This window comes from Martes martes (assembly GCF_963455335.1).
Source record: "Martes martes genome assembly, chromosome: 12".
NCBI classification, from domain to species: Eukaryota; Metazoa; Chordata; class Mammalia; order Carnivora; family Mustelidae; genus Martes; species Martes martes.
The window spans coordinates 64,055,391-64,077,351 of NC_137900.1; the positions used below are offsets into that span (position 1 = coordinate 64,055,391).

The window sequence follows — 21,961 nt, forward strand, 5'->3', positions numbered from 1 at the left end:
CACGTGCTCCCAGGTTCCATAATGAGTCACGGTCAACTAGGGCCTTAGTCTCTGCATACCTACAGCCTTTATACCTCATCAACTTTGTCCTGTCCCTGGCTTTCTGAACCCAAGTGCCAGCTGACACAGTGAATCCTGAAAAAGAAATCTTGGAATCCTGGAGAGTGAATGTACTAAGCGAAAATTTATTTTTTGGCTAGTCCTCCTAGCTAGCTTGACATCCTCAGCAAGATCTGAGCAGTAGGACTTCTATGACTTTATTCAAATCATTAATCAGAGAATTCATATGTATCTTTCTTTTAAGTCGTATAGGTATAATATAATATAGTGTATATTTATGTACAGCATGACTTCTACGGTCGTATTCAAATCACTGATTAAAGAATTAATATATGTCTTTCTTTTAAAGGAAGAATACATACTTGATATTAAAGGCAAAGAACCGAGTCCTGTGGACAACCACCCCAGGCTACTTGCAGTTTAATCCCTTCTAGGTTTGAGATCCAAACAACTAACAGATGCACCTAAATGGACCACGTCCTCTACCTAGTTGAGAAGTTACAAGAGATTTTGTCAAACGCCTCCACGGAGTTCACATTTGCCAGGCTCCCAGCTCTCTGTACCTCAGTCTTCTCATCTGAAAAATGGGAGCAATGAGAATGCTTATCTCTTCAGGCCTTGATGAGAAGTAGAAGATTTACCACATCAAGTGCTTAGAACAAAGGCTAAGCCCGTGGAATGCTCCCCTGTGGACATCAGTGATGCCTCACTGAAGGGATGGCTTCACTCAGCCAGGTTCATGTCTGCTCCCAGGGTGCCTAGGCAATAAGCCAGGATTCCCACATCCCAGGTTCCAGAGGGATCTTGTACAGCTCCAAACAAGAAGAGCTGCCCTGGTGAAAGCAAACCATGGCAGCCAGGGCAGGGACCAGGGCTGTCTTCTGAAATATTCTCTGTTCCAGACGTCTCCTAGCCTAGCTTCTCCCCAAGTCACAACGGCAGGCGCCTGTGGCTGTGTTGTGTTCTTTCTAACCCTATTACGCCAATTATGATGATTTACACCGCACGAAGATCTGGAAGCTCGTAAACTGGCTTCTTATACACATCCAGAATGTTTTTAGGATATATTATTGACTCACTCTGGTGGGTTCTAAATCTCTTGACATCCCGACTTCTGGCTTACACAGGATGAAAGACTCCAACTGCCTACTTTCTGCCCTGAAAAGCAAATCCTGACTCAAAAACAGGAATAGACACTTCAGTCTTTACATCCACTGCCCTATTTCTTCCCCCAAACCTAAATGAGACCTACTTTAGTCCCCATTATTTTCACAACGCTGCTTTTTTGATAACTTTCATGATTTCCTTCCTCACGAGTTCAGACAACTGACCCTGTAGGGCTCTCTCACGGAAACACTTAACAATCCTAGATATTCCTCTCTTGGCTTCTCTCAAGGGCTTTCTAGCGCTATTATCTGATTGAAGCATAAAATCACCCTGGGAGGGTAGTCAGAGAAGGTGCCCTCTCCATTTTACAGATAACGAAACCGAGGCTCAGAGGCCCCGGTTCCCTTAGAAAGACCCCAGGGGTCCAGCCTTCCAACATCCTGAATTCTGAACACACTCTTCTCTTTCCTTCAGCCGTCCCGGCACCCATTCTCCAAACACCCAGAATGGAGTCATTTTGGTAAAAATCCAATTGAGTCTTCCGACATCGACTTCTTTATCAGTGGCCGTGAGAAAGCACGGTGTTGCTCTGTTCCGAAGCTCTTTCCATCCAAATGGGTTTTAGGAGCAGCCTTCACCGGTCAGAGGAGAAGTGATCTGTGGCGGGCTGGAAAGGGGCTGGAACTCGGCAGGTCTCAAAAGGAAAGCCTCCTGGGAGTTTCCCATCTCCAAACCCAGAGCCTCCTGCTGGGAGGGTGGAGGGAACCCCTAATCCTTGCCCGGCATCCAGGCACAGTGGAGCAGAGACAGGGCCCCCGGCGGCAGCATGGTGTGCAGCAAACCCCGGTCCAAAGGATACACCTCTGTAGCCACGCCGGTCACCCGTCATCCGGACAGACAGCCCGGAGCCATGAGCACCCGTTCTCTGTCCTCCGATGGCGTGGCCAAGCTGGCCGACCGAGCTTCTGGCTGCTGGCCTTCTAGGACAGTGATTCCAGCACGGATCACGGCTCCTCTCTGCTTCCCTTCATCAAGAAAGCCATTAAGGGAAACGGAAAGCTGAGTGCATCTATGAGGTCCACCTACAGACCCAACTTGGAGTAAGCTTTGAAATCACTCCTGGGCCCTCTTCAGGCCCTGAGTCATTTTTTGATTGTTAAAATTAGATTGGTCTCACAGCAGACTTCTGAATCTAAGTGGTGTCAAATGAGGCTGGGTCCTGTTCCCATTCAGCGTTCTCAGGCATTTGCGGTGTGCACAGCCCCAGCTGGGCCTTTGAGGACACTTCCCTCTCATCCTTGCCTTCCAGCCACCCACAGAGCTGGTCCCCACATCCCGACTGTGCAGGTGGAAAAACAGCCTCAGTGGGTTAGGGGTCTGCCCAGGGCCACACGGCAGGAAGTGACGAGGCCAAGATTTAACTCCAAATCTGCCTGATCCCCTTTCTTTCCCCTGTGCCCTTGTCTTTGTGATGCCCCTGGAGATGACCTTGCCCAGCTCCCACGTGACAGGGCCCTGTGTCCTTCTGCTTTAGCCAATAGGAAGCCTCTGCTGACAGCAAGTGTCAGAAGCCAGGACCCTGCAGGAGGCTCTGGCGAGCACGGATTGATTTTTAAAATTTGCTTTTAGACACGGCTGGCCCAAAGGTGCCTGCATTTCCAGGTCTTCCAGCTCCCTTCCCCCCAGTGTCTCTCATGGCTGGCCACCTAGCTGCCTGCTGCCTCTGAACGGCTCAACATCATTCTTTCAAAGCTCCTCCCCTCCCCCCACAGGGTTCTCCCATATCTTCCACCTACGTTCTTCAAGGCCAGCTTCAAGGTCAGGTGCTCTGCCAAGCCCTCCCAGGTTGTAGGCTGTACGGGTGAGAGTTCATCTCCTCCTCGTCACACACCCATGGCCCTTACTTGTGTCTCCCCAAAGAGTATGTACAAATCAGCCTCCTATCAGTTATTTGACAAACACGGTATGGTACTTCCTATGCATCAGCCAGGGGCTGAAGTCTTTGGCAAACCTTAAGTGAGTTAGTTTTTATAACTTTGTCTTGTGAAGTAGGTACTATTGTCACCTCCTTTGTACAGACAAGAACACTGGAGGGTGGGAACTGAAGTTGCCCCAAATCAATACAACTAGTAAGTGGAGGCCAGGCAGTCCTGTTCCAGAGCCGTGTTTGCTCATATGCACTCTGCTAGGGTCACCTGGTTGTGTGGGAGTTGTCTACACTGTCCTGTGAACCCTCCAAGGGCAGGGGTCACGTCACATCCTGCCCAGATGTTCACAGCCTGGCACAAGGCAGGACCTCTGTGCTTGATCCTGAACAGAGCTCCACGTCCAGCATGAGGTCACCTCTCCCGTGTGGCCAGCGGACAGTGGTCGGCAGTACAGATCCTGGCCCCAGCTTCCAGCCACTCGGAGCACCTGCCTTCTTCCTGTAGGCAGCCACCTCTGGCAGTCCTCCCTGAGATGCTTAGGAGGATGACATGGGAAGCATTTCATCATCCGTGAAGCCGAGAGCATCTCTACGCACGCCTCCCCATCTAGAAGGGTTCCTCCCTCTCCAGGGCTTGATCCTTGGGGTCCCCCTCCAAGGATGGAGGACGCCCCCAGCTTCTGGCTGGATCCCAGCAAATCCAGTCAAGAATGCAGGACGAAAGACCCTTCCATCTGGCGAGAGTGGAGGGAGAGGGGGGGCTACGGGTGGTGCCAAGTAGACTATCGCAGACTTAATCTCAGTAAGTGCCCACTTACTGCCTCACATGGGCTTATCATTCTGAGCCTCAGTTTCCCCATCTCTAAGTGGAGCTAACAGAATTCCTCTCTTACCAGGTTGTTATCCTGATGATGTATTCGGAAGCAATAGTAAACTCTGGCACTGCACAAAACTTACCATTCTCATTTAATTGGTGAAAGAATACCTACTGAATAAGGTTATTAGAAGAACTACATTAGAAACCAACTGCACTTCTCCCTTTACCAGACTGGGGCATAAATGAGGTCACATGTCTTTGAATGTTCCAAGATGACAGGGACAGGCATCTTCCCAGCAACACCTGGCCCAGTGCCCCCTGGATCCTGGGGTAGCCTATGCTGTACCCCTCAAGGTGCCCTGAACCCAGCCCCTGAGACAGGCCCCTCTGGGTCCCTGCTGCTGCCATGGCCGCCACAGAGGTCGGGGTCTCCACTGAAACCAGGGCAGGACCCTCCCCCCCGAGGAGATTAACCCCGGGACAGAGGAGTGCCGGCTCCAAGATGGAAACTGAGGACTACCGTTCTCGACACCGAGCACCTTCAGTTTGCACGCACACGTGCAGCCACAGTCCCCACGGGCAGGGGGAGGAGGCATTCCAGCATCAGCTCCCACCTCCAGACCAGACTGCCCTTGGCTACCCCCCACCCCGCCCCAACTCCAAGCAAACTTCCTCCGAGAGCTTATTTTGCCCTCCCCCGAAGCCGACCCTGCTCAGGGCTCCAGCCCTCCTCAGAAGAGGTTCTGCCGGTGTTAAGCTCGGACAGAGGGAGTCAATCTCATTGCTCTTCCTTCCAAGGGCATCTGTGATCTTCAGACAGTGGGACTCCTGACCCCAGCAACCCCGAAGCTTCCTAACAGTAAGGGAGGGGCTTCTAGAATGTCATCTGAATACAGAGCCAGCCCTTCTTCCAGGGACATCCATGTCCCTGCCTCTCCCCAACTGTAAGCCCTGGCTTTCTAAGTGTGCAGTGACAGGGCCGTCCAGGTGACTCAAACTAAAACACAACAGAGGGTGCCTGGATGGCTCAGTCGTTAAGTGTCTCCTTCAGTTCAGGCCATGGTCTCAGGGTCTTGGGATCAGGGTCCTTGCCCCACATCAGGCTTCCTGCTCAGTGGAGAACCTGCTTCCCGCTCGCCCTCTGCCTCTCCTCCCTGTTCATTCTCATTCTCTCTCTCTACCAAAAATAAATAAAATCTTTTAAAAAATAAAAACACAACAGAGGGCCTCACCTCAGGAACCAGAACCAGAGGCCAGTCTCACGACTTTCTGCCCTGACCATACACCAGGACAGAAGCACATCACATCCCCACCGGGCACTCCACCCTGTGGCACCTGTGGAACACCCACTGGGCAGCCGGTCCACATAGTTTTATTTAGTCCCCCCAAACAATGCTGGTTATCTGCTCCCAAACCTCCATGTTACACGTAGAGAAGGGAGGCCCAAGAGAAGCGACCACCGCAGGTCACCCAGCAGGGATGAGGGGTGGACCTGGCCTTTCTGGCTGCAAGACCAAGCTCTTTCTACGACCCCTTGCCTTCGTGGGTGCACGTGTGAAAGCACCCAGTGCAGTGCTGGCCTGAGCCCCATATCACTTCTCACAGCAGACAGCCCTCACTCACTCTCACGGCCCCAAATCTCTGCCCAGGGACCCTTATGAGATAGTTTGGCTGTGGATGGTCTTGGATCTGACATGTGCCAAAGACAGATGGCTGGACTTCTGATGACCGAAGGCGTCCGACGCTTGAGAGGAAGATGTGTTCCCTACCTCTTGTTCTAGATGCTTCTGTAAGAGTGCCAGCTAGGGTCAGAAAACCTCAGCCCCCCGCCTCTCTGCTCTCACACTGTTCTAATCTAATACTGTGCCTTCCTTCTTTATTAGGAAGTTGAATGAATCACCCGTGTGAACAACATCTCGGTGTCTTTTATTAAGATGTTATTGGAAACAGCCAAAGGCCCTGAGAAGAACAACCCAGAATTAATTACTCTTTGTGCTTAGTTTCAGGCGTATCTTATATTTGTAACTCTTTACAACTTTTGTAAACACTTTCACATTAATCTATTTCTCTTCCCCTCTCTCTGCTCCTTCTCTCCCCCTCCCCGCATCAACTATCTCTACAATAACTCCATGGAGAACCGGGGTGGGGTGGGGCGGGCGGAAACATCATTATCATTCCCATTTTACAGATGGTAAAACTAAGGCATAGAAAAGTTGAATGACTAGTTCAAGGTCCTCCAGCACTGAGTATCAGAGATGGTCATCCACGGGGCATGCAGAGCTCTTCCTACCAAACTGCCCTGCCCTCTAAGCTAACAGATTTGTCCTGAGCCTAAAAGGAAATGTGTCTCATCACAGGCAAACACCAGGACATTTCTCTCCAGCCGTCAAACATAGTATTCAACTGAAACAATCCATTCCTCACAGAGGCCTGATAACGTCTTCTCCCTCTGCTCCATTTAGGGCACAGTTGTGATTTTATCCAAAATTGTTATATTTTACATCGCGTTTAGCACCACTCATGCGAGAAACATTTGCTAAGCACTTACAATGTGCCAGAGGCCTTGCGAGGTGCTTGGACGCAAAGGCCTTCATTTCCTCCCAGATATTACCAAGCACCTGCAGGCTCTGTGCTGGGCACTGGGACATGGCAGGAACAAGACAAATGACATGTCTGTCCTCGTGGGCTGGCCCAGCATGCAGCCAGGTGAAGCGAGGGACAATAGCCAGCAGTGACAACACAGAGCTCTGAGGGCATCACCAGAGACAATAGGCCAGGGAAGTTCACCCCTGAGCTCCCAGTGCGTGTCAAGTCATCCCAGGGATGGCGTCGGAAACAGCCATGTCGAAAACCCATCCAGTGAGGCTCACACACAGATCACACGCTTTTTTGCTTGGCCTCATACACACGCTCCCACTAAACGTGACTATACAGCATTTTACACGTTCACTTACATATGTGCTGCCGAAGCGAGCACGTTCACTTACATTATAATAAATGACAGTGAAATTTAGTGGGCGCCTACTCGGTGTGTCCCGTGCGCTCAATGCTTTACACGAACGTTCTAGGCCAACCTCCAAAAGAACCCCCTGAGACAGTGGCGTTCCCATTCCACAGAGCATAGCCCAAGGTGTGGGGCGGGGGGTGGGGGCAGCACGCGGGCACACATCGCCTGATTCCAAATGTCACGGTCTTTTCCACACAGGCACTGGAAAACACACAGCAAGACATTATCAACATGCAGATTGGCCCCGGGAGCCCGTCAGCTCTCACCCATTCATCCCACAGATATCTGCCGAGCACTGGTTACATGCCAGGAACTGGGCTGGGCACTACAGGGAGCCCAAACAGAGCTGTTCCTGCACTTATGGAGTTCACGGTCCCGCACAGGAACTTGGAAGACCAAGAGGGATCAAAGAGTCCAACAAACATAAAACTGCCATTGTGGTAAGCCCTAGAAAGGAAAGTTTTGTGATTCTCAGAGAAAATGGGGAAGAGGATTCTTCCCAATCAGGGAGGATAGACAAAGCCCACTTGAGCTGGTGTCTAAGAGATGAACAGAGGTGGTGAAAGTGTTCCAGACCATGGAACAGCTTGTGCAAAGGCCCTGTGCAGGGCAGGGGGAGGGAGCGCACTCACCTGAGAAACTGAGAGGACCATGTGTCTAGTCCAGAGTAGAAAGGGAGAGCAGGCAGTACCAAGGCTGGGGAGTGGGCAGGGCAGACCCTTGGGGCATCCAGGGCCATCAAGAGAGGTTTTGTTCCTATTCCCAGAATAAGGGGAGTCTCCGGAAGGTGTCAGGCAGGGAGGCCACCTGGTCAGAGTGCTGGGTCGGTGGTCCTAACTGTCCTCTGCACCTGGGGAAGAGCCCCTGCCCCTGGCCTGTCCCCTCACCCTTCTCATGCTGCAAGGTGACGATGCCAGGCAGCCTTGCTGCGTGCCTTTGAGAGCACAGCGACTGCGGGTTCATCTCCACATGCCCCGCACCCAGCCCAGGCCCTGCACCAAGCCTCAGGTACAAAGGAGGCAGCACCGCTGCCGTCGAGGTAATCCAGGAGAAACACACATAGACACAAACACTGACACCCCCAGTAAACACCACGGGAGGCGACAAGCTCCGCAGGTGCAAGGCGAGCAGAGAGTGGATCTGTGGGAGCCAGGTGTGCAGACAGACGTGCTCAAAGTGAGGAGGGAGCACAGGGCTGGCTGTGTGGAACAGGGGAAAGGGAGAGGGCGGGGCAGAGCTGGAGGGAGATGAGGGGTTGCGTGAAGTTCACAAAATAAAATAAGAAAAGCATCAGCCACCAGCAACATGTGCCACTTGCTTCTACGGGAGGAAGGTAAGAAACTGCGGGAGGATGCCGCTCCCTTGGTGCTCAACCTTTGGGCATCAAGGTCAGACCATCTGCATTGAAATGCCAGCTCACCGCTTGGTTGGCCGTCATGTCCCGTGACCCCGCCAAGCCTCACCTGCAACCTGAGGGCGCTGATGGCACCTGCCCCAACAGGATGTGGAGAGGATCCCATCAGCGAACCCTACAAAGAGACTGATGCAGGGACGGACGCATGCTGAGCCCAGGATACAGGTGAGTTCTTGCTGCCACTATACCCTCTTCTTCCCATGCACGCTTGCAACTAAATGCTTCCATTCCCTTTTCCTTCTTTTGTAACAAGAATAGAAGCTCTCCAAGGGCTTTCCAGTGTTTCTAGAACTCACAGAGTCCAGCAAGGAGATCAGAGGGGTCAGTCGGATCCCCAGAAGACACTGTATGGAGTGACAAGGGAGCCCTCTCTCCTGTCAAGGTCAAGGCAGTCTACGCCAGCTTCGGTGGGAGCCAAAGCATGGGCTCTGCTCGCATGCCACGGGGTGGGCTTCCAGGTCCCTGCCTGCTGGTTAAATCCCTGAAAGAATTCTGGGCATTCTCAGAAAAGCTTCAGTGAATGGGCAGTTCAAGAAACAAAGTGATTTGGATAATATAGTGATTATTATAAGGATGACTGTTGCTTTCAGAATCAGTTCCCTCTGAACAAAGTCAAGTGGATCATAAGCAGAGTGTGAAAATATCATTTTCTCTCTACCACCTCCTGACCCTGCGCCACGAGAGCAGCAATAATGCATCACTCCTCAAAGTCTTTCTTGGGCTAGATTTTATCTGAATGGTGACTGATGATGTCCTTGCCAAGTGGCAGGACAGGGGTCCGCTTTAGCCAGCAGCTGGGGAACGTGGGCATGATGAAGACAGATGAATCCATTTACTCTGTACTCTGGATCGACCACTAATTTTCTAGATGACAATGACACTTCATCCTTCCAGCGATGCAGACTGTTCAGAAAGACCAGAAAACTGCCAAAGGATTCCCCAATTGGCCCCAAAAGGTGCCACAAGGTTCATGCCCTTTACTCGAGCAAGAATTCTCAGACCCCAAAGCTCAGCTCCTAACTGCTTTACTCTTATTTTGCACATGATTCTAATAAACTGGATTATCTGATTTGGGGTCCCAACCAAAACCAGATCAGGGAGATGGTCACCCTGAGGCTGAGGTTAGCCCGTTCCTGAGTCAGTCTTGACCATGGAAGGATAAAGAGCAGAAGCTTCCAGCCCGGGAGCAGGGAGCGTGGAATAAGGCTTGCTCTCCAGGGGATCCCAGGAGACCTCTTCATTCACTATCCCCAGACCTGTCACCGGACCACCTGGCTCACCGAGGCTGGTGACTTGGCTCCGTTCCTGCAATTTCTACTAGGACCAGAGCCCAGTCCAGCCTCTGCTGGGGCTCACGTTCCCTGGAGGTGGGAATAGGATATCACAACCTGATTCCTACACCCACCACCTGCTGGTTTAGAGGACTGTTCCAATAATCCACCTAAAACCATAACAGTTCTCAGATGCTAGAAAGTATTTATTTCCTAAGTTTTCATGTCCTTGGAAGACGTACGTGTACGTTTGTCAGGGGAGAAGAGAATCTTCTATTGGAACATACAGCAAGTAACCTTTGCACTCCACAATTACAGGGACCCCCAAAGTACCAAATAACAAGAATGCAGAAGAACAAATAAAGAGCAAGTGGGAAGCTCACGTGGTTTGGCATATGGAACACCTCCTCGATTTGTGAAAACTATGCCCATTAATCCTCTTAGAACCAGAGAGCTGTGTCCCAAGCTTTTAGATGTATTTGTTTGTTCAATAAATACTTATTGAGCTCCTGCTCTGTGACTGGCCCTGAGCCAGTGCCTCAACGGACCACAAGGGAGCCAGACACACCCAGCACCTGCTCTCACCGTGCTTACAAGGGAGCAGAGCCCCTCCAGCCATGCTACAATTCAGAGAGAAGCAAGAACTTCCCCATGGTCTCAGCAGCTAACCGAGCACCAGAACCCAGACCGCCAACCCCACGTGGGGCTCACACCCCCACGGTTCCAGCCTGGTACACCTGCTTTTTCCTCGAAAGGTACAGAGAGAAAGGCATCTCACCAGCCACCCTGTACATTGTTACATAAGCAGAGAGAATAAGAATAAAATAAAGGAGCAGATGAATAGAGATGCTCATTGGGTGAACTACACCGTTTAATATTCTGACCTTCCTACAATCAAATTAAATAACCAAAAAGGTTAGCGACAAGGAGCCACTTACATTTACAACTGAACATAGGGAATGGCCAAACGGTGCCTCCAGAAGGGGGTCGCCTTCCCCAACATCCTCCTCTGATCCACTACCACAGTTTCGCTCGTGCTACGTGCAATGGTTTCTGTCTGTTTCGACCAGCTACTCAGACTGTGAGCTCCTTGAGGGAAGGGTTCACGTCACATCCGCTGCTGTGTCGCAGAGCCTAGAACAGGGCCTACAGAAAGTTCTATCAACCAGAGTGTGCTGCCCTAGGGCACTGAGGCAGAAGCGAGTGGTGCCTGCACAGCTGTGTAGGTGGGCCGGTCGGAACTCCTCTGCAGGCAGAACCTACAGCTGATGGCTTTTGTTGCAGCTTCAACTCTGTCGCCATATTTAATTCTGCTAAGGACACAATCTCCAGGCAGCCTGCGGTCGGTGACCGTGCTGGGCAGGGATTCGGTCCGATGCGGGAGTCCTCTATGGGCAGACTTTGCCCCAGAGCAGCCCACTGATGGGCCCAGACTTGCTGAGCCTCTTCCTACCCATCTCTCCTTCACCCTCCATTCCCAGCTATCAGCCTGGCATCATGGGCTGAGCGTCTCCCCACCTCCTCTTGTATCTTACACAGGCATCCCCACCCCGCCCCCTCCAAGAGCTCTTATGCTTCTAAATCCGTCTTGGCGTCTACTTCCTGAAGGACCCAGAATGACAAGTCTGCATGGCACCCGCCTGCTCCTTGACACAGCCTACCCTCCCTTGAAGTTGGCTTGACCCGCAACTATTTCTGGTCAACGGAATACAAGTAGCAACAATGCCTGTGTCACTTCTAAGTAAAGATGGTTAAAAATCCAGTGTGCCTTCCCCATGAATCCCTCCCTACTCCCATCTTCTCGAAGTCACAGGATGGGAGAGTCACACCCCAAATCTGTCCAGCTCCTTGTGTTCCCACTTGGAGGCGAGCACCTCAGGAGCATTTCTAACACACTCTGGAATTTGGGTAAGCGACAGAGAAATTTTATTATGTAGGCAACAGAGATTTCAGGTTTTGTTTGTTAAAGCAGCAGGACCTACGTGTCCCACACGTATCTGTTCAGCACCTCTATTTTCACGGCTGTCCTGCCCTTCCGGCTTGCTCACTTCCCCGCTGATCTCCGCGTGAGGAAGCTGACAGTACTCTGTGCCCGGGGGAGGGTAGGCCAAACACAGCAAGAAGGCCTTGTCAAAGATAAACTTAACAAGTTGAACTTTTAGCCCAATACCAAGGCTAAACAGGCCCTAGTGTGTGCGTTCCACCTACCACCCCCATGGGTGGCTGGCTGGGTCTGGGGAATTGGTTGGGGGCTGGCATGGCCAAGGGCACTGCCCTCCCGTGGGAGCAGCACGGGGTTGGTGTGGGTGGGAATAGGCAGGAGGCAGCTACAGCCTGACAGTCAACTTAATCCTGATAGATGGGGTCACCTGAGTCCCATGGTCATGGGGGGAGAGGTGATTGGGACAAACTCTTCATTCGGTGGGAGGCTAATTCGGAAAGGAGATTGGAATTTACTCACTCACAGTGCCGTTCAGCTGACGCTCACTGATGCCCTGCCCTCACGGAGCTAGAGCTCGGCCCGGGGAGAAAGAGTACATGCCAGGATACACGGCAGAGGGGACGATGGGCTGCTCAAACCCCCTTCCTCCAGCCCCCCCACTCGGCAGCGCGGCATCGGCACACGGCACGACAGATAACGCTGCCTTACATTACATCATGTCGCGAGGTTCCGCATCCAAGATACTCATTCTTCCTTGCGGCCCCGTGAGGTCAGCATAATTGTCCCCATACAGCACAGGATAATGGCAATGGTGACAACCAAGAAGCAGGTATTTACTGGGCACTCGCAGGGTACCAAGCAATGACCTGACTACCTTACCAGGGTGGTCGCATTGGTGAGCCCCATTTTATAGATGACAAAAGGGAGGCAAAGTGCCTGGCCCCAGGTCACCAAGCGGGGAAGTGGTACCCAACAGGGATACAAACCCAGGGCTCCTGAGGTATCGAAGAGCTCATCGGACAGGTACGAGGACCTTGCAGAGCTGAAGGGTCTGAAAGGGAGTCTGCCATTCTATGCCTAGCCTCACCCCTGCTGGGCCGCTCCCTCCTCGTGCCCCTGCAGCACGGTGCCTGGACTCAGTGACTGTTGCCTGCCAAAACTCCTACCCTTCTGTTCCCCACGGGTCCCTCTCTGTTGTCCCTCCCGCCCCGGCAGGTCTCAGTGCTGCCTGTTCTCCTCCACATCCTCTCATTGCCTGTCCACCTCGGTTCAAGTTCAGCATCTCGCCCTTCGACGGCTGGAGAAGCTTCCTGGCTTCTCAGTCTCCAGCTCATCTGTCTACCATCTAGGCTCTGCCTTCCCACTGGCCCTGATCACTTTACATCCATGTTCAAAACCACCACCCACACACGGCTCCTCCTAGTTCCAGAATAAAGTTCAACTTTCTCAACATGTGATTTGAGGCCTTCCATACCCACCACCAGGCTCCCTACCCCTCCACAGTCCCTGCACTTGGGGGAAAACATAACAAGTCAATGCTCCCCAAACACCTCACACTGTCTCCCTCCCTCCTTTGATCTTGGGGCTCCTTTCTGGAATCCAACCTCCCCTTCCCTGAGTTCCTGCTTCTCTATGTCAACATGACATTGGCCCTTTCTGGCCCATCTTGATTTCCACTCCTCCAGGAGGCCTCTCTTGACCTAGATATGATCTTCCCTTTCTCTCAATGCCCTTGACATGCCTGGTCTCTTTCCTGAATGTAGCATTTCCCAGTGACTGTCTTTGTGGACATCTACAATCAGATGCCCCTGGCGTCCATACCTTCAACAGCCTTGGCCATCCTTTGAGGAATCACCTTCTCTTCACTCCCTGCTCATGTGGTTGGGCAGGGCTGACCTCCCTGCCCTCTCCCTCCACGAAAAGCTGGCTGATGTCCCAGACCATCAACGTCACGGGATTGGCTCAGGGATGGACACATGACCCTATTCAAGCCAATGAGAGCTGAGTTTGGGACTTTGGCTGAAACATTTGGGAAAGGAACACTCTTCTTACTGGAGTTTCTAAACTGGGAGTGTGTAAATTTGCAGCTGGTAGGGGCCATCTGTGCCACCACATGGGTAGGGTCTGCCTGAGAGTGAAGCCAAACAGAGAAAACCAGAGCCAAGAGACAGAGAGAGAGAGAGAGAGAGAGAGATTTTTTAAGATTGCATTTCAGTCCCTGGATTCAGCCATGCCTGAAGATAGCCCACTCAAGGACTTTTCAGTCACATGAACCAGTTAAAGTGGCATTTCTATCACTTGCAAGGTGTCCTAAGCAATACACCTCCTAAGAGCCAGGTACCATGCTGGGTAGTGGGGCTGGAACCACAGAGAAGAGGTAGTCTGATTAGAAAAGGGCTCATTTTCTATCTTTTTATTTCTAAGAACAGCTGTATTGAAATACATTCATATATCATAACGTTCATTCTTTTTTTTTTTTTAAGATTTTATTTATTTATTTGAGAGAGAGGCAATGAGAGAGAGCATGAGTGAGGAGAACGTCAGAGGGAGAAGCAGACTCCCTGTGGAGCTGGGAGCCCGATGCGGGACTCGATCCTGGGACTCCAGGATCATGACCTGAGCCGAAGGCAGTCGTCCAACCAACTGAGCCACCCAGGCGTCCCGCATAACGTTCATTCTTTTGAAGTATATGAGTCTACGGTTTGGGGATGTTCATAGAACTGTGCAGTCATCACCACAATCCCTTTCTAGCTAACCTTGAAAATGGACACTGTGCGCTAGAGCCCTGGTCTCCCCTATGCACCAGCTCCTCCCTCGAGCCCAAGACTGGGTTTTGTTCCGTTCTGCAGCACCAGTAACTGTAGTAGGTGCTCAGTTAGTGCCTGCTGAACTGGACTCATACGTCCTTGAAAAGCTCAGCCTCCCTCCACCAGTTGCCTGGGCTCTTTCTAAAGCACCCACCATGAATGAAAGAACAGATACTTGGCAAAGCTGCTCAAGGGAAGGACACACTTACCTACCGCTAGGCTGCCCCTGGATTTTCCAAGGGGGATCCCTGCAGCAGGCTAGCCTTCCTGACAGGTGCACACCTAGAATGTGCTCCCTTGGCTCCCTGAACTTTCCCTAAGTTTATCACATAATAATTTAAACTAGTAACAAGGGGGAAAACATATACATCCGACAATAGGGGAATGACTTAATATTTATGGTATACCATAAATAGGATAGGATAGTAGAATAGAGTAGTATGCAGCCATTCGAAATCATCTTTGCAATTGAGGACATGGGGAAATACCCCCAATATAACGTTAAATTAATGAAACAAAATATAAAAGGGCACAAAGAGTGAGATCTCAAGTACCTAAAATAGTAAAAACTAGCAACCAGAATGAAATACTGGTAATTATTAGGTGTAATTGTCTTTGTACAGGTGGATTATGAGCCATTATTATTTTTCTTCATGCTTCTAATTTTCCTTTTTTCTAAAATGAACATTCCTTTAATCAAAGTAGAAAACACTATTTCTTAACACATCTCTTGGTTATTATTTAATTTTATTAATCTGCTACTGAAGAACGAAAAACGACATGTGAATGACATTCTGAATCTCCTGCGAAACTTTTTTAAAAAGACATCGTCCTTCAGAAACTTTTAATCAAACGTGTAAGTAATGTAACCCTCCATTTTCACCTTTTTACCTTGACTGCCAGGAAGCTCAGAGCTAAAATGTAATACACAAAATTGCAATAACCCAGGTTCTTGGTATAGTAACATCCATGCTTCTATATGGTTTCTGATGCTTTTTTTATTTGTATGTTCAGTTGTCTCACTGGTGTTTTATATATACTCAGCTCTACTTTGGGATACAGATTTTATCTACAGCAGGGAAAAGAGGTCTTAACTCGCAGAAGCTTTGGTGGGATGTTTCATTTTTAGGAACACAAGGCACTGAGTGGGGCTTTGAACATTCTATTGTTATTCTAATTACAGTAAGAGGGTCAACCTAAAGAAATTCGGGAAGGAGGGTCCTTTATTGAGAGAGGCTCTCCCAGTGATCAGATTAACCCATTACTTGGTAAATTTCCATCTCTTTGAAGACTAAGTGGACCCAGGTCCCTCCTGGCTGCTCACAGCCTCTGGCCATTGAGTGGCAGCAAATGGCAGCAAAGCCAGCCAAAATCCATTCACTACATCCGTCTTGTGTTCAAGTCTAGTGACAGGGCCAGGGGAAGGAATTAGGGAGTACACACACTCCGCAAAGACCCCTCTGAATATAACAGGCCCCAGACACTCTAACACAGGCCCCAACGACCCTTCGGATCACTGTGGATCTTGCTGCCATGACCCACAAACGGAGCACTCCTTTACCTCAGCTCAGCAAGAAAGCACATCTCCTATGGAGATGGGCCACTTGAAAAAATGAAGTATTATACCACCTGCACGTTTTCCCAGACATGACAGCCCATGGCAGGAGGTAACATACATACTTGCTCATAAGCCAGAATTATTTTTTTCTGGTGATAACTTCGCTGACCCTTCACGAGACTTCAGAAGTGAGAAAAACAAAATAAGCAGCCTCCGTGTTTAGCCATGACTATTTCATCACACCTAACGCTGCAACGTCTTACTTGTGGACCACGCCAGAGGAAAACGAAGGCAGGGAGGCAGGAAACATTTCGTGGGTGCTTCCAGCATGTCGGAGGGAGCCCTGGCTGCCGGGCTGCCAACTCACAGCACTCTCCACTCGGGGCCCTTATCTCCTGGAGCGTCACATCACCAGCTGACCGAGTACATGCGACAACCCCACTTTTCCAGACTCGAGAATCTAGGCTGAGACAGATGCAATGACCCCACTCAAGGTCACCCAAGGAGAAGGTAACTGGCGTCTGACTAGAACCCAGGTCCGACCCACCCCAAAGCCCGTGCTCTGTGCCCCTCACACAGTTGGAGACGCTTCTCTGTTTGCGTGAGGCTGCGATTACCCCGTGCCCTCCTTCCCACGCTGCTTTCAGCTGATTCCCTCCAGCTGGGAGCCTTATCCTCTCGCCTTTGGGCCCTCTCACTCAGAAAGTCATCAAGACACACTTGAAAAAATACATGTAAAAGCTTCAACCCACACCCTGAAGCCAAGCACCCATCCCTGCACTGCCACAAACAATCTCATGTGAAATCTCTTTCAGGGAAGCTTTCTGAAGGGAATAAACTGGTGATGAAAACCTTGTGCAGCTGACATTTGGTGATGATGCAAGCGGGGCTGCCCTGGCTACAAATGTTGGTCTCCAAAGAACCGGCTCTTTTCCGTCCCTTCCCAAAGAGTGTGCATGGAGGCAACAGGGAACCAGCGCCGAGGGGACATGTCTAGGACAGAACTGAGGGGCGCTGTGCATTTCTGCGTGCCAGACAAGTCCCCCAGAAAACTTGAAATGTTCGAGGAAAGATGAGGGTGATGAGAATGTCATTCAGAAATAATTCCACACCCAGGTTAGCTCTGCTCAGCCCCTCAGCTTGCATCCTCCCGGGGCGAAGGGAGGCTCTCCGCTTGCAGCAGCCTGCGCGCACCGCCACCAACTGCCACCCGTTCCTTCACCTTTTATTTACAGCGCAGAGCAGGCTGGTTCATCAGTGAAGGGGGAGGCGGGGAATAAAGATGCCATCCAGATTTCTGCTCTTTCTCAGGGGACACACACAAAAAGGGTCAGGCAGAGAAGGAAGCGGAGCCCGGGCTGCGCGGGCAGCGCAGACCTCCCCTCCGAAGGGTGGGAGGAGAGGCACCTGGGCCGGAGCAGAAGCTCCCGGGGAGCTCCGGGAAGCCGGGGTCAAGCCCGGCGCGCGGCCCGGCTTGGCGCGGTGTTGAAGGCGCCAACAGAGCGCACTGCACAGGTAATCACTGCCCCCTTCAGGCCGCGTCTCAGACACCGTGGCAGGAGCCGAGGGGCTCCCTCAGTCCGGAAAAACTCGCAAACCCGACCTCGCGCGGCCGGCGATCACTCCTCCAGACCCCCTCCAGTAGCCGTGCAGGCGGTGCAGGTCCGCGCTGGGGCTTCAGCCAGAACCCGCGCTGCGGGCGTGAGGAGGGGGCTTGGGAGGCGAAGCTCTGGGCTCTACGGCTCCCCTCGGAGAAGGAGGCCAAGAGGGCCGGCCCGCTGCTGCGCTCCAAGTCCGTGTTTCCAAGTCTGCGCCCGGAGAAACTGCGCCTGCAGCCGCAGGGCCAACAGCAGCGGCGCTGCCGGACACCCCCGCGCGTCCGCAGCGGGACCTGCTCGGGGCACTCTCTGAGCAACTAAACCGAGGGGGAGTCTTCCCCATAAAATCGCTCTGGCTGCAGGCAGCGCCGGGCACATTCAGGCAGCAGCCTTTTAGAGCCGGCAGCCCCACACCTGCCCGCGCCGTGCGGGTTCCGAACCGCCTGCGCGCACCACGCGCCCAGCCCTCCTGCGCGCTCGGGCCCCTCGGGTCCCGGAGCCCTCCGGACCTCAAAGCACGGCCGGGCTCTGCTGGGGGCCCGCGAGCAGGCCATGGCCTTTCTAGCCCCGGGTGGCCCAGTTTTCAGTCAATGCGCCTGTTTCTCCCACCCGGCAGTCCACAGCCCCACCGGCGGGACCTGGGCAGGGGCAACCACTGCAGGCCTTTTAGAGGGTCCAGTCCCCATCTTCTGCACTCCTTCTCTGGTCAAAGGAAACCCGTCTTCTGTCCCCCACCTCCCAACACACACACACACACACACACACACACACACACACACACTCCCAGAGGAAGGAGATGCTCAGCAAATCTTGGTACCAGCTGTGCCAGCCAAGCCCGGAGGGACCCCGGCTTGAGCACTGAGCATCAGCCCGCGGTGCCCTCGGCAGGCACAGGCGGCTCAGTCAGGGCTCTGCCCAAGGGTCGAAGCTTCCCTCGGTTCGGCACTCCCTCACCCACCGCCCCCCCCCCCCAGCCCCGACGGCGCGAGCGGCCGGACACTCACCTCGGTGTCGTAGAGCCGCAGGTCGAGGAAGTAGGGGCGCAGGAGCGACTCGTTGCGGATCTGCTCGATGGCCAGTTCCACGGCGGGGAGCACGCCGCGCCCGATGCTGCCCTTGGCCACCTCCTTGGTGAGCGGCATGAGGCCCATGATGGAGAGCGGCGGGCTGCTGGGCGGCGGCCGGGGGGCACCTCGCGCCCAGCCCCAGGCCCCGGGCGCCAGCGGCAGCAGCAGCGGCAGCAGTAGGAGCAGCAGCAGGCGCGCGGGCGGCGGCGGCGGCGGCGGCGGCGGCCCGGGCTGCCCGGAGCTCCGCGGGGAAGCCATGCCGCGCCGCGGGCTGCGGGCGCCGGCTCACTCGGCCCGCATGGCCTGGCCCGGCCCGCCGCCCCGCGCCAAGCTCTCCCCGCGGCGCCCGCGCAATGGCGCCGGCCCCGGCCCCGGCTCCGGCTCCGGCTCGGCTCAGAACGGCCGCAGCGGCGGCGGCAGCGGCGGCGCCCGTGACGGATCAATCACGCCGGGAAGGGGTGGGAGCGAGCGGAGTGCGGGAGGCGGGGAGCGAGAGAGCGAACGCGGAGAGGGGGGCCGGCGTCTTCGCGCGCGCCTCTCTCCGGCGCGGCCACCCCGAACCAGGCCGCCTCCGCCCGCCCCCGTGCGCGCTCTGAGCCGCTCTCCCGCCGGGAGCCGCTCCACGGCAGCCCCTGGAGCCCGGCCGGGGGAGGGCGGGCGGCAGGAAACGCGGGAGGCGAAGGCAAGGCTGCTCGGCGGCGGTTCGGGCCGCCTCCGGGGACGGGGACGGGCCGTGCGCGCCGGGGGAGGGGGAGGCGCTGGCGCAGGGGCGGCCGCGGGGAGGGCCGCCTTCCCAGCACACGCACACACGCGCCCCCGGCCCTCCGCGGAGCGGGCCGCCGCTGTCCGCCGACGCCGGGGACCTGAGCGCCCGGGGACAGGGGCTGGGGGAACGAGGACTGCGTGCTGGCACACGCCGTGGCCGCCGCCGCTCCGCCGAGCGCTTCCTGCACGGTGGTTTGGGACTGCTACCCGGAGGTCTGGCTGGGAAGGTCTGAGCTGCGAGCTCGACACCGAGGCGTCCTAGAGGCACCTGCAACCTATGCTCTTCTGTTCTGTGCGGGTGTCTGGGGAGGCCCTAACCGAGCCCGAAGGGGCGGCCGGAGATGCCGCCTGCGTTCTCACATCCTTTGGTGCTGGGGTGTCCAGAGCTTAGGGCATGGATTGAGAGCCCCTAATTTCCCCACCAGACTGAGAAGCCGTCCTCTGCCAACCTCAGAAGAGACTAGGGTCCTCACCTTGCGCCCCCTCCGGGCATTTGACCTCCCCGCGTCCCCACTCCCAGAGGGCTCCGCCCTAGAATTTTCCCTCTGGGTGGGAGTCCTACCCAGAGCAGATCCCTGCTTCCCTTGACTTGACCCTCTCTTGGCAAGGTAGCGGAGGCTACACTAGCTAACCTTAGGCAAAGCAGTTCTGTGATCTGACCTAGTCCCTCCATGCTGGAAGAATAGAATTTGTGGGTCATTAAGATATAAAACCCCAAGGAATGATTAAGGAGGGGAGACAGCAGGACATCAAATGAGAAAACATCCTTGTGCTTGAGTCAATCGTTGTGGGCCATATCCACGACCTTGCAACAAGGTTGGAAGTTAAACCTTCACTGAACATGTACTACCTGTTTTATAACGTAATCCTCACAACAGCCCAGTGAAGGAAATACTGTGTTTATCATCCTCGATTTACAGGTGAATACAGTGAGGCTCAGAGAGGTTCCACAGCTTATCCAAGCACACAGAGCTACCAGGGTAGGACTGGAACCCAGAGCAAGCAGGAGCTCTGTACAGAGGGCAGTGGGAGCCAGGCTGGGGAAAAACCCCTCCTACGGCAGGGGCATTGCCCTGACTTTCAGTTGTTCTGAACCTCAGTTCCCTCAGGTATGTGGTGAAGGAGTTGGGCCAGATGATATGCACACACTTGCTCTTCGGGACTGAGGTAGGCGCAGCCCTGAATCACAGGCTGGTTAATCAGGAAGCGTGAGGACAGAGAGGGGAGGTTGTGCCCAATCCTGGAGAGTACCTTGGACAGCTCTGGGGAACCCAGGCCCAACTCTTCTTTCTAGGCTTCTGCACACATCACCCCTGAGCTTCTCTTAGCCAAAGCGTTTGCCTGGACAGAGCTCACCTGAGCATCTCCACGAACAAGACCAAAAACCGTCCAGAGGACAAGGTAATCTGTCTTAGCTGGTGTTCACTAGACATCACAGCTGTCCTCTCGCCATTGGCTTCTGGCATCTGCCCTTCCTCCACTTCTCAGTTCAGATTTCTCAGTGAGCATTTTCACTTTTTTTCCTTTTTTTCCCCTTAGTCATTTGTGCTTTCCTTGTAAGCTGTGCCAATGTGGAGTATCCGCTGACACCTACATCTGGGAATAAGTTGAAAGCTGGGATAACTTTGATTGACATTTACTAAGTTGTTGAAGACCTTGCCTGGCAACCTGCCTTTCAGCTCCTCTGTCTCCACTTATGGGGTGACGTGGCCCCAAGACATGTGACCTGGGACCGACCCTGACCCGAAGAGCACCAGCTTCACTCCACCAGCCTGGATCCCGGCCAGGCTCTTATCTCATGCCCACTTCTGATGCCTGGGCATCCCTCTGGTTCCCAGATCCTACCGTGGCCTGTGTTCCAGTTTGGATAACTGGATTCCTGGCATGCTTCCTAGGTCTGAGTTCCTGCCTCGGTCACCAGCCTCGAGTCCATATTCCCCTATAGCTGGAGTCCAGCCTTTTGCTTTAAAATAATCATTCATTCCTTCAACAAATGTTTTGCAGCATCTGCTGTGTGCTGGGCAGTGTCCTAGGAGCTGAGGAGGCACGAATAAACAAGCCAAACTGCAATTCCTGCTCTCATAAAATTTACATTCTAGTGGAGAGAAAGAGAAACAATAAACAGAAATAGTAAGAAGAAGATATCTTAGTATGACAGCTTATGAAAAGTGCTATGGAAAACAAATAAAGCAGGAAAGAGGGTTGCCTCTGATAGGGTGGGCTGCAATTTGAAATGGGCGGGGTCACAGAAGGACACACAGAGGTGATTTTTCAGCAAAGACCTAAAGGAGGTGCGCAAGCAAGACATGCAGATAATATTCCAGGTGGAGGAACAGCAAGGGCAGAGGCTCCGAGACTGGAGTGTGCCTGGCATGTTCAAGGGACAGTCAGGAAGCCGGTGTGGCTGGAGCAAAGTGAGCAAGGAGGAAAGTGGTAGTCCCCAAGGTCAAAGGCAGAGGGGATCAAGTAGGACCGATTGCACCTGACGAAGTGGAGAACCACTGGAGGGTATTGAGTGGAGCAGTGACACGATCTGACGTATTTGAACAGAATCGCTGGCTGCCAAGTGAAGAATTGTTGGTAAGGGAGGGAAGGTGGAAAGAGGGGGAAGCAGGGAAACC

The 21,961-nt window shown here is 53.4% G+C and overlaps 1 protein-coding gene across 1 annotated transcript in view; it reads right to left on the reverse strand.

The window, feature by feature from the left end:
- The window catches only part of GABBR2 (gamma-aminobutyric acid type B receptor subunit 2), a gene marked incomplete at its 5' end in the record, with an annotated part of 339,283 nt that extends 320,450 nt beyond the window's left edge, over nucleotides 1–18,833 (reverse strand). Inside the window, one exon of the mRNA XM_080820587.1 lies at nucleotides 18,513–18,833. Within this exon, the coding sequence (XP_080676713.1) occupies nucleotides 18,513–18,833 (321 nt within the window). The remainder of the gene's footprint in view (nucleotides 1–18,512) is intronic.
- Between the last annotated feature and the right edge of the window lie 3,128 nt (nucleotides 18,834–21,961).